Here is a 12,064-nt window from a genome sequence, read left to right on the forward strand (position 1 = left end):
TCGAGTCTCTAAACTATACCCACATCTGCAAAATTTTGTCGCTCACTGAAAATCCATGCTTGCTCGCAATATAGTTAAGTGACCATTCCATGGAGTTGAATATTGAAACCCATTTACAAGATATGCTTGTTCTATTTTTCTGATACTTCTGTAAACCCATATTGACTGTGTAAACCTTGCCGGTTGATTCTACAGCTCCTTTTGTGCTCCCTACATGTCTGGTAGGCTTTTCCGAGGCAGCGGCGCGTGGAAGCGAACGAATGACTGAGTGAATGAAATGATCAGAAGTGAGCAACAAAATTTTTGCGCTGCCTTGAGATGCCAATTACCTGTCTGAGATGTGGCTCCAATGTAGGTTCATTAAATCCCATGATGATCCAGCATAACATCACAGTAACCATATCAATTACGAAAACTGGATCAATGAGTAGCTTGTGTAACTTGATTTGCTTCTTCGGAGACTCGGAGCTTGAACATCCTTGACCATCTGAAATTAGTCAAATAAAGAAACTTTAGCAAACTCATTACCAGTTTTTGTGGGGATGACTAAGCTGTTTTGAATGGAAATATGACATTGTGAGAATTTTTCGTTTACCTACTTTTAGCCCTCCCTTGTTGTAAGCATTGTATGCCTGTATTTACGCGCTGGTAGGGTGGAAGTTAATAAGTGGGTTTGCTGCTTTCTTGTCCACTGTGGGTGTGACGCTACGTGGTTGTGTAAACTGCTATCAGTATTAATCATTATATTGTTTTACTGATGGATTGAGTCCGTCAAATTAGCAAATCAAATAAACAGGGTGGTAGCAATGGGGCCAAGAGTGTATTATGCTGATTCCTTTCCTAAAAAAATTTTTAATATGCTTTTCTGTTAGGGTTCTGTATCGTCCACATCAGCTTAAAGCCTGACACTCAGACTGGCAGGGCTTTTCAAATAAATAAGATGTTATTAAATCGTTGCACGTGGCTGCAATTCTTAAGTTGCACCAGCCAAACTCGCACATTTAGAATGGGAATTTCATGGAAATGTGATACGCGCAACATTTGTTGTATCTTTAAGAAGGCTTAGATGATTGTTAAGTGAGTTCCTGTGAGCCCCATTTTCCGATGTCTGGGAGCGAGCTATGCAAGGCGTTTTTTTAACTATGGATTTTTTGTGGATTGCCATAAATCAGGTTGTTCAATAATTACACCTGGAAAGCTTTATTTGTAATAATTACAGCTCTTTATTACCTTTTACGGGTTTTGCAGATAGTCTTTTCGAGGTCGTCGTCCAAGGCAGGGAAAATCCGAGCAGCGCTGCTATTACGAAGAAAGGCAGTGGGTAGGCCCAGGCCTAAGGACGAATCGGGTATATTTACGCCTACAGGTCAACGTCGACACAGATGCTAAACGGATGGAGATGTTCAATATAACAGCGAGATAATAGTCCAAGTGGCAGCACTTTAAACGCAATACAAGAATCTCTTATTCATGTATATATTATCTATATAGTATTTGCAGAGTCGGTCATATATTTCACTTACGTCAATAAGTACTCCGCCGAGGCCAGTCCCAACCATGTTTCCCACGCCCCACAGGAACTCCATTGTGGCCTGAAGAAAAAGAACTTTCTGAGTAAAGATGAGGACTTGTATTCAAAAGTTTCCTGGTGCTATAATTGTTCGTCAGAGCAAATACCAGCCATTCCTGATGCTTAACAGTTGATTAGTGAAGGCGGCCCGCCAACACTAACGAGTAACAATCGAAGAGCTTTGTGAATGTTCTTCCTGGTGTTAGCTTTAACTTTATTAGCTTTAACAAGAAAAGGGGGAAACCGAGGGCCTTCATTTCTTGTCACTCCCAACCGTATGAAGCCAACAGACAATAAAGCTAAGAAAAGTGTAGAGGAAAGAAACTATAGACAGGTACAACTTAAGAAGACAGTAGAGGCACCATCTAGAGGACCAAAGCGCGGCAGCCGATTGCCTCCCCGAGTAAAGAAATAGTCCCGCAGGTGCGACTGGGACCAGTTCAAAGCACGGGCTGCCATGTCCTACGTCGGCGGTCTCACCGGCCGTGTGGCTCATGACGTCAGTCTAGAGTGCGCGCCCATTGGTGGAGGCTCGTGTGCACCCGCCTTTGAGGGGCAAATTCGGCTGCCTTCTGAAGTTGTACCTGACCATAGGAGGAAACTGAAACTGTTCGAAAAGATGATTTGCAGTTCCACCTGTGAGAGCGGAACCCACACTTTACGCAATACACTTGCTATGCTCTAGCTATCGTGCTACTGCAATGGCTACCCTCCCGTCCACTTCATTGTGTGTTTCTCTGTCTGTGCTGGATTAGGCACTGCGAGTCTTAGTCAGCGCCACTCATGGCCGCAGCACATGGCGGGACACATTGCCTTAACACCAGGACTCACGTACTACGCCGTGGCAGCTTTAAATGCCCAAAACAGAACTACTTCAACGAGGCCCCTATGTAAGCTTTTCTATTCTTTAAAGTTACAACTATTTTATTGTCGTACGTTTACTGACATCTACTTTCTATGATTACCTCCAAAATATATTGTATTGGAAGATAAATAGTGGCAACCGTCGACTACCATTGGCACACACACTGTAGTGTAGATGTTTTCATACATTGCGCGAAACACATCCTTCATTTTACGTGTATCAAGGCGCATGCCGATTTCTGGACGGTTGTGATCTTCATTAATACATTATTCTGTGAAACTTCTCGCTTAATAGGAATTTATACAAGTTGAAATTTTTGATGAAACTTTTCTTTAGATTTTTGCGCACCATTTTCAACGAGTGGGCATCATGCAGTTTCATTTATGGAAGAGCACTATTCTAAACTTAAGGGAATGGCGTTATTGTACTTTGCTTTTGATGAGATTTAACGCCTTGTTTGTTGATGGACATTGTATTTTTTCTCACCGCACTTCCACACAGCTATGAAGTTGGCTTCAGAACGTCAGGAGCAAAGAGCAGCGGCTGCCTGCCATCGTAACAACCTTTAGCTTGGTGTCAGCTGCCATTTCCATATGCATGTACAACTGAACCGTATAAATGCTCTCGTTAAACAATTCTTGAGATGATTTGAATAAGATAGCTTTCATTTCAAAGACTAAACTACATGTTGTGTAGAGAACGGTGCGTAATGTTCTATGTACAGCATTATTCAGTTTTTAAAAGTGCTGAAAATAACCAACTTCTAACCAAAAATTTGGTACTTTGCAAATCTGCACAAAAGAGATATCAGCATTCTACAAGCTGGATCTGTAGACCGTCCGTTAGAGGCCCTAATCACTGTTACAACTAGTTCACATTGTTTCATGATATGCCGTTTAAAGAATTGGGAAAACGTTTTTGTTGCTTAGTTAACGAGTTGTAAACTTGAGACTTCCATTTTTAAGATTGTTCTATATATCTGCAAAACAAGACATAATTGATGACCATTAGTCAACTCTTCTTCGTGTCATTGGAATAGTTTAGCATATTTTTAATACGCAATAGACCTCATGAAATTCAGTGCAGTGGTTGGCATGCAAGATGATTTCTCCATTCTCATGTATTTAGGAAGGTCTCCTTAGGTAATGGTCCCTATTCAGGTACGTTTACTGAGGGGGCCTCCGCGTGGCCCCCACATATAAACCCGAAAAAATTGAGAACGTGGTTGCCCAGTGTACCGTGGCTAAAACAATTACTGAAAAATAAAGTGAGCACGTCACATTTAAAAGAAAGATTACACTGGGATCTACTGTAATATCGAAGGGCTAAATTATGTTTAAAATTTTTGTAGTATCTATCGCTCACTATTTTTCCTCCTTATTATACTTCTGAGTGACTTGATCTCAATTATAAAATTCTATAGCTGATATATGTAGGACAGCCACCCCTTGCTGACAACGTTTTCCCGCGAGAAGTACGGTATACTGGAATAAGTTATACCCTCTCCCGGTGGTGAAGGCGACTTCTCAAGAAGCCTTTTCTTTTTTTACTTCATTAAAAGCCATCAATGATTCCTGTGACATTATACGAAGCGCGTGAAATTCTTGCAGCTCCTTACCAGTTGTGCTATTTTCCCCTGGTTTTTCTTTTTTAACTTTGTTTCTTGTTATCTAGAGATAACACACTACTCTCATTTTACATCTCAAGGCGTAAACAAGCAATTTTAAGTTATGTGAACACCCGCAAAAATGCTGAACGTGCAAATATTGTTTGATTTTCTGTTCGTATTATCTGCCTGTTTAGTGTGCGTTCTGTCTGCGCTGTATGGACGCATTTAATGTGTGTGCTACAAATGGTTATGTATGTAAACTCCTATAGCGCATGAAGTTCATCAGCTCTTCTGTCATATGTATGTAACTCACCTCCCTTTCTTCCTCCCCTTCCCCTGTGTAATGCCGATAGGCTCTGTGGGTATATAAAAAGCGAAATGAAATAAATAAAAAATTCGAGGACACGTTGGTACTTCTTATGAGTTCGGAATGCAAAAGCATTAATGTCCAATTGAGCGCCGCTGAGCAGTCCTTCAAGTTGTAAAACCTCGCGGGGAAGTGAGCGCGTTGAGACGCTTGGGGCGTTTTGATTTGGCCTCAGCGAACCGCAGGTAAAACGCAGCGAGAGCTTGCGTGGATGAGGAACGCGTGAATAACGCAGGCTTCCTAGAGTGAAAGCGAAGGTGGCATGAAGCCCTCTTCCCTCACGCAACACCAGGCAGGTTGCTGCAGAAGCAGGTGTTGTTCCCTTTCGCGTGCTCTGCTCCGCCGAGGCGCGCTCGTGCATTTTAACGCGATAGCGTTAAGGAGCTCGTGTCGCAGAAAAGCCGGTGTAGTCGGCGTCGGTGTCGGCGTCGGCGTCCGCGGCGTTGGCCGTGAGCGATAAATCACGGCAGGCATTTCATAAATAAAAAGCAACTTCCAAGATGGGCTGGGTGGGAATCGAACCAGGGTCTCCGGAGTGTGAGACGGAGACGTTACCACTGAGCCATGAGTTCGATGCTTCAGAGCGGTACAAAAGCGCCTCTAGTGAACGCGGTGTTGCCTTAGAAACTAGCTGTTTCTGAGGCTCAGGCGTGCGTCGCTTGCTCAGGCGCACATTTCGTTGTCGCGCCGAACGCTGCGTTGCTCGACGCTCACCGCGTCCGATGCGGGGCGCGTAGTCGCTGCGCCGTAGCCCATTGTCTTACACCCCTTGGCGGGTCGACGGGAACGCTGTCGCGTTCCACTCTTGAAGGCGAAGCTTAAGCGTCCTCCAATTTTTTCTAGGTGGCTTTGGCTCGTGCCGACCGTTTCACTGTTTACAAACATAGGCCCTAGACGGTTTCCGGTTTTGCTCATTGGCATAGCCCGCTAAATTCAGCGAACAAGAAAGGCATTGGCTGCGATTGTGATTGCGCAAGAGTGCGTTAAAATTTAAGCCTGCAGGTTTTCAGCTATTTTCTTCGGTACATAACAACAATTTTACAAGTGAATGTTGCCCTAAGTTACCCGGAAATGTTTATGCATTTGTGTTGAGGCATAACGCTCATTTCTTTTATCTGAAAACTTCAAAGTAGACTTTCCACCAGTAACAACTTAAGAACGCGCTTTGTGTCCCGGTGCAGTAGACTGATAAGGCCCATGACGGGAAGTTTCTTGGGAGCGTTCTCTCGCTGCAGTTATCGCGCAAGTGAAACCGTCTTAGCGCGGTTCCGCTGGTACAGACGCCATCTTTTTAGCTCAATGCGCTATTTGACGCTTTCGCATTAAAAAGCAAATACGCCGTGCACGTACGTTGCAGCCTGGGGTGCATGAGCGAGTTTTCAATATAAAGAAAAAAACGTTGGCATCTTCAGATTTGCACTTTGGTCACGAATAAAAGACAGGTGATTACTTCGTTATACACGCTGAATACGCTTTCTTAATTCTATATTATTTCTTGACAGATTTCCTTCTATTATCCGCTCGAGTGCTTCGTAAAAAAAAAAATCTGTAAGTGGGCACTGCCTAAATCATGATTCTTTGCTTATTCAATTCTGCCGACCTTCTGGTACAAGCATGGTGTGTGAGTTCGGAAAGAAAAGAATGTGACTGCCCGTCACTTCTCGTTCATTTTGGGTCAAACGCCTCGCTTTTCCAGAACGACTTCAAACACGGAATAGTTTGCTGCTAAAAATACTTAGCCAATGCATAGAACCGAGATTCTTTTAAAAGAAAGCATGATACTTACTATAATAAGGCCCACGTGCATGGGAAACTCCGACGTGACTACTGCGTATGCCGAAACGAGAAACACCGTCGAAAAGAAGCCGCCCACGATGGCAAGTACTATACACTGTCCAAGAAAAACGTTGCCGCCGGGTGACCAGTACATCAACCTGCCAGAAAAGCGCAATTTAATTATAGCTTTAGAGGACAAATGCAGTGCGTAAAGAGTAGGCAGGTTTTTTTCGCTTGGTTAACAAATAATTCTAGCTATTAAGTACTCGCAAAATTGCCCTACGCTTCACCAATATTAAGAAAGATAAAAAATAAAGGTGGCGAAGTTACGTTTATTTTCACGTTATATTTACTAATTAAGTATTTTTTGCTCATAAGTCTAAAATGAATTTTCTAGCAGTGAAGCACTTTCAAGTACTTTTACACTTTGTAAATAATTCGAAACAAGTCACGATTTCTAATAAACTGCACTTCTGTATGTATATATGCCTCATTCCGGGGCCCTGTAACGTAAAACGTTTCCAATCTGTTTCTCTTTTATCTCCTTATGTCAAATTTACGTAACCGCCAACGCAGCATCGGGCGGTGACCCGCAGCGATGTTCCAATAGCCCAATCAAACGGTCTAGATGTTTAGAGAAAGTCACTTTTGTTTGCTTGCTTTGACAACGAATGGCATTGCCTACCTTGACATGTTCTTCTCTAATTGTTTGACTAGGCGCGAGGTGCACGCAAGATGTGGAGAGGGTTTTGGTGTGGCCGAGCTAGCGCATTGAACGAAGATAACCGTATGAGGACTGTGGGGCCAGCGTCTGCGATTGGCCTGCACCTCTTACTTAGCTCTCGGTGGATGGTCGAAAATCACGGTGGCGGGGAACGGAAGTATAAAAATGCGGCTAAAATGGATCGTCCCCGAACAATTGTTTGCTGAGCAATGCCGTGTACGTGTCGGTAGGGCTTGAGAATGTTACAGTGCGACGCATAATTCTTTATCCCTGTTAACTGCTGGTCGCTCGCAAAATTTTTGACGAATCGCTGAGGGCTGATTGCAGATATAAAATAGAACCATTTGGAATTGTTTTACGTTATAGCACCGTTGGACTAATTACTTTCGAAGACGTCGCTTTTAATTCTCGATGATTGGTTACACCAGTGAAACTGGGCCTGACGACAACAGTTGTGGTTCTATACTCTTTCTGGCACTATTGTTACCAAACCGGATAACCCTTGGGCTAATTGTTGTCAGAGCAACAGGAACTTTCACATTTGATCAGTGATATGTCGAGAACACGGCATGCATCCCTTTATGTGCGTACCATGTGGCGCGGCCGTCCTACTTCGCAATTATGATAGAGGTAACGTACGCAAACATCTACGCATAAGTAAAATGGCTTATCTTTCAATATGTACAATATGAAAATATGCGGGACAGTATCTTATGCAATGCGGGTTCAACCGTACAGCCTCGCGCATCTTTAGCTATGTCGCCCGATGCCAACCACGCGCCCTTTTATAGTCTTAGAATGGCGATAATCAGCGAGACTGACAGAAGTACGCATGGGCGCACAAATCATTCCCTAAAGCAAGCGTCGCCTGCTATTCCATTCCCTCCAAGGCAACACACACCCAAATCACAGTGTGCTCGTGCGACACAGCCGAAATGCGAGAGGCTGTAAAGAGCAGAACTCTTTTTAAGCCCTCCACTTTCACATTGTTCAAAGCTAACACGAAAGAACATTATATATGGGTCATGGATAACAGTTTAGCGGATCCTATGTCTGTGTCAAGCAGAAAGACCTGGATCGTTGTGGCTTCAAGTGTTATTGTGGAACAACAAATTGAAAGGAAAATTTTGAGGCAGAAATTATTCTTAATTTTCTATCATATGAAGCATTTCTGAAAAGTATGGACGACGCAAATATTTTCAAAGAGAGTCGACAATGGTATGACGACGATGGTGCGACGACAACTTCATGAGGACCACGGGATGATGACGCTGGCTTGACGACGATGGTTTGACGATGACGGCAGGACAAAGATTAGATGGCGACCATGGGATGACGACGCTGGAGTGAAGACGATAGTATAACAATGGCGGCGTGTCGACCATCGTATGAATACGATGGCATAACGGTGACTGCATGTCAACTATGAGATGTGGACGCTGGAGTGACGACGATGGTGTGACGGTGACGGAGTGATGCTCGTAGGATGACGATGCTAAATTTATTACAATTATATCATGCACGACGACGACATGATGACTCTGTTGTGATAACGACTGTGGGATGACGACAGTGCGTCGATGGCATGACGACAAAGGGATGGCGAAAATTAAAATATGAAGACAGTATGACGACAAAGGTATGACGACAAAGGCATGACGACAATGGGTTGGCGACAGTGCAATCACTACAACAAAATGTCGGTGGTGGAACGACCACAATGGCATGACAGCGAGATTGTGATGACGACGCGATATCGAAAATGACATTACAACAATGAAATGATGACGACAGCATCACGATGACGGCTCGAAGATGGCTTGACGGTGATGACGATCGTATCGACGATGACGACGGCGTGATGGTTATAATGACGCAGTGACAACAGCAGAGTACAAAGAGCGGGAAGATGACGATAACATCACAACTAAAGAATGATCGCAATGTGATGAATGCAATGGTAGGACGACGACAGAATGACGACGCCAGCATGACAATGACGGCATGTTGGTGCTGAGGCTCACGTCTACGCTAGAGTTCATCACCTGCCGCCGCGGGCCGCCATTATTCGCCCTGTATTATGCGTTTGAACCGGGTCCGATAACGACAAATTGGGCTGCCTTTATTCACACTATATCATATGTTTATTTTCGCTTTGTCTAGCGGCTTTTCGAGCTGCACTACCGCCAAGGTCGGTCAACATTTTTCAAAGACAAAATCCGCGCGTCTTAGCAAGTGACCTTGCTTTAACCTTGGCACCGACCAGGCAAGGAAATCTTTCGCATTTAAAATGTGGAACACGTCAGTTGAAAAGATGAGTGACATGAATTGAATAAGTCGTTGTGCAACTATGATCGCGTGTACTGTTGAAGTTTCATATATACCTAACGATTTCATGCTGCATTCTGCCGTTAGTACTGTAATGTCAATTATCGTTTGCATAAAGATAATAGAGCCATATGCATTATGTTTTACAAATTGTTGATGAAGCGGTCCTAGTTTTCACTAATGCAGCTAACTACATATGTTGATTGGATATACACTCACCCAAGAAGAATGGTGAACAGTAAGAAACCAATCTGTCCTGACAAATAACACTTCCGTGGTGATCCAAAGGCCATCTTGAAGAAAAATAACGATGGACTAGAAGCTTCATTTGCATAGCTAGAAATAATGTTCACGGATCAAAGGGTACAAACTGAAAAACTTCAAAGAATTTAAACTTACAATTCGTTCGCTTACTACAGATCCCAGTAACATTGCGACCTTGACTGCAGAAAAGAAAAACCCGTACTTCCAAGCTTCCAGACCAGCCGTTTCAGCCTGTGTGCACGTAGAAAAACAAGGGGGGGGAGAGGAAATATATACATGTTAAGCGAAGCAGAAGTCAGGAAAACGAATCGCTTCTGCGTGAAGCAGATCACAACAGGTAAAGGGTGCCTCACTGCCCACGAAGCTCAGTGGGTCGTGGGAAACGCGCCAAGAAGATGGCCGGCCAATGCAAGACACGGGTTAGAGTTACAAATTGTGTGAGGCTTTCTTCCTCTATTACTCTCCAGGGACCAATTCACAGGGTCCTATTGCCGCTGCTGCGGCAACGTGCGCGAACAGGGGCTTGATGTTTTTTTTTAATATTTAGTATACCTTTCCGACCTCGACGTCTAGATCTTCCAAAGATGTCTGTGTGTCTTAGCCCCTTCACTTTGCATGTGTGCAGGGGCAAAGCCAGGAGAGGAGGGGACTTAAGAGGCTTCAGCCCCTCCCCCAATTTTTTTTGTGCTGTCAGGCACTGCCGACCACAACAAGCCCCGGCGCAGGCAATTATTCTGGATTTATTCGTCTAGAATCTCTTTTTCACCCTCGACAATACTTTTCGGCGCGAACATTGCGAAGTCGGGCTGGATTTCATGGCAATGCCCATGCTCGTGGAGTCACATAACGCAAAAAGCCGATGCGAGCACAAAGTTTCAGGGGCGTTTTGATGGCTAGAGGGCTCGTCACCGCATCACGCGGAGGCCACGGAATCTACGGAGCGCATGGATTTCAATGCCGGAACTTTATGGGTATAAAGTTCTCATAAACTTTTGATTCGAAAGGTGCATTGACATTTGCAAAGTTGTGCTTTGGATTTCCATCCCGGAACTTTGTGGGTTGCTTGAACTGATCTCTTCGAATGCTGAAATGATCTCCTGAAATGATCTGCTTGAATGAAATGATCTCCTCAATGAAATCGGCCTCAGTCCCCAGTGGCTGCGGAACACCTGACCAAGGCGGCGGTCAGACTTGCAACGCAGCAGAGCGCGCTAAGCATATCTGGGTCCGGACAGGCCGCCAATGAAAACTGACCCTTGCAACGTTTAACACCCGAACCCTCTCGAATGAGGCAAGCTTAGCAGGTGTCTTCGAAGAACTATCAGACAACGGCAATTGGTTGAGATTATCGGCCTTAGTGAGATTAGAAGACCTGGTGAGGCTTACACATTGCTGAATAACGGCCATGTCCTCTGCTATAGAGGTGTCCCGGATAAGAAGCAATACGAAGTAGGATTCCCAATCCATAAAGACATAGCGGGCAACATTGACGAATTCTACAGCATCAACGAGAGGGTAGCAGTAGTCATAGTCAAACTCAATAAAAGATATAGATTAAAGATAGTACAAACCTATGCTCCAACGTCCAGTCACGGCGATGAGGAAGTAGATCAGTTTTATGAAGATGTTGAATTAGCGATGAGAAAAAGTACAAACGCGGTATACAGTAGTAATGGGGGACTTCAATGTAAAAGCGGGGAAAAGCAGGCAGGTGAACAGGCAATTGGCAACTACGGTGTCGATCCTAGAAATGCTAGAGGTGAGATGCAGGTAGAATTCGCAGAAAGGAATAAGCTGAGAATAATGAACACTTATTTCAGGAAACGTAGCAAAAGAAAATGGACTTGAAAAAGCCCTAATGGTGAAACAAAAACTGAAATTGGTTTCATACTTTCTGCCAATCCCAGCATAGTGCAGGATGTTCAAGTAATAGGTAGGGTAAAATGTAGTGATCGTAGGTTAGTGAGGGCAAGGATCCACCTCAATTTAAGCAGAGAAAGAGTAAAGTTGGTCAAGAAAGCACAGGTCAACTTAGAGGCAGTAAGGGTAAAAGCAGACAAATTCAGGCTATTACTTGCAAGCAAATATGCAGCCTTAGAACAGAGAGATGATGATGTTGACATAGAGGTAATGAATGAAACCGTAACGAGGCTGGCTTCCGAGGCAGCAATTGAAGTGGTAGGCAAGGCACCAAGGCAACCAGTAGGCAATTAAGTTCTCTCAAGTAACAAAGGACCTAATAAAGAAACGACAAAGAATCAAAGTGTACAAATCAAGAGATAAGGTAGTATTTGTGGAAGTGTCAAAACTTATCAATAAGGCGAAAATAAGTGATATTAGAAAGTATGACGTGAGAAAGACTCAGGAAGCCGTAAAAATGGACGCAGCCTGAAATCAGCGAGAAGGAAACTTGCCATATGACAAAGTAAGATGTATGCACTGAAAGATAAGTAGGGTAATACCATCCCGTATAATGAAGGTACAATAAATGCAGCGGCAGAATTATATACTAACCTGTACAGTACCCAGAGGACTCAGGAGAACTTCGTTCGGAATGATAA

General features: G+C 43.9%; 1 protein-coding gene across 3 annotated transcripts in view; it reads right to left on the reverse strand.

Annotated features, from left to right (window-relative positions):
* The window catches only part of LOC142585932 (MFS-type transporter SLC18B1-like), a 63,167-nt gene that overhangs the window by 39,991 nt on the left and 11,112 nt on the right, over window positions 1-12,064 (reverse strand). For all 3 annotated transcript variants that reach the window (XM_075697049.1, XM_075697050.1, XM_075697051.1), the window contains exons 3-8: window positions 9,639-9,734; window positions 9,459-9,532; window positions 6,198-6,345; window positions 1,524-1,592; window positions 1,231-1,333; window positions 330-487 (exon numbers count right to left, since the gene is read on the reverse strand). In XM_075697049.1, the coding sequence (XP_075553164.1) occupies window positions 330-487; window positions 1,231-1,333; window positions 1,524-1,592; window positions 6,198-6,345; window positions 9,459-9,532; window positions 9,639-9,734 (648 nt within the window). The remainder of the gene's footprint in view (window positions 1-329; window positions 488-1,230; window positions 1,334-1,523; window positions 1,593-6,197; window positions 6,346-9,458; window positions 9,533-9,638; window positions 9,735-12,064) is intronic.

Source organism: Dermacentor variabilis, chromosome 6 (genome assembly GCF_050947875.1).
Source record: "Dermacentor variabilis isolate Ectoservices chromosome 6, ASM5094787v1, whole genome shotgun sequence".
Classification (NCBI taxonomy): domain Eukaryota; kingdom Metazoa; phylum Arthropoda; class Arachnida; order Ixodida; family Ixodidae; genus Dermacentor; species Dermacentor variabilis.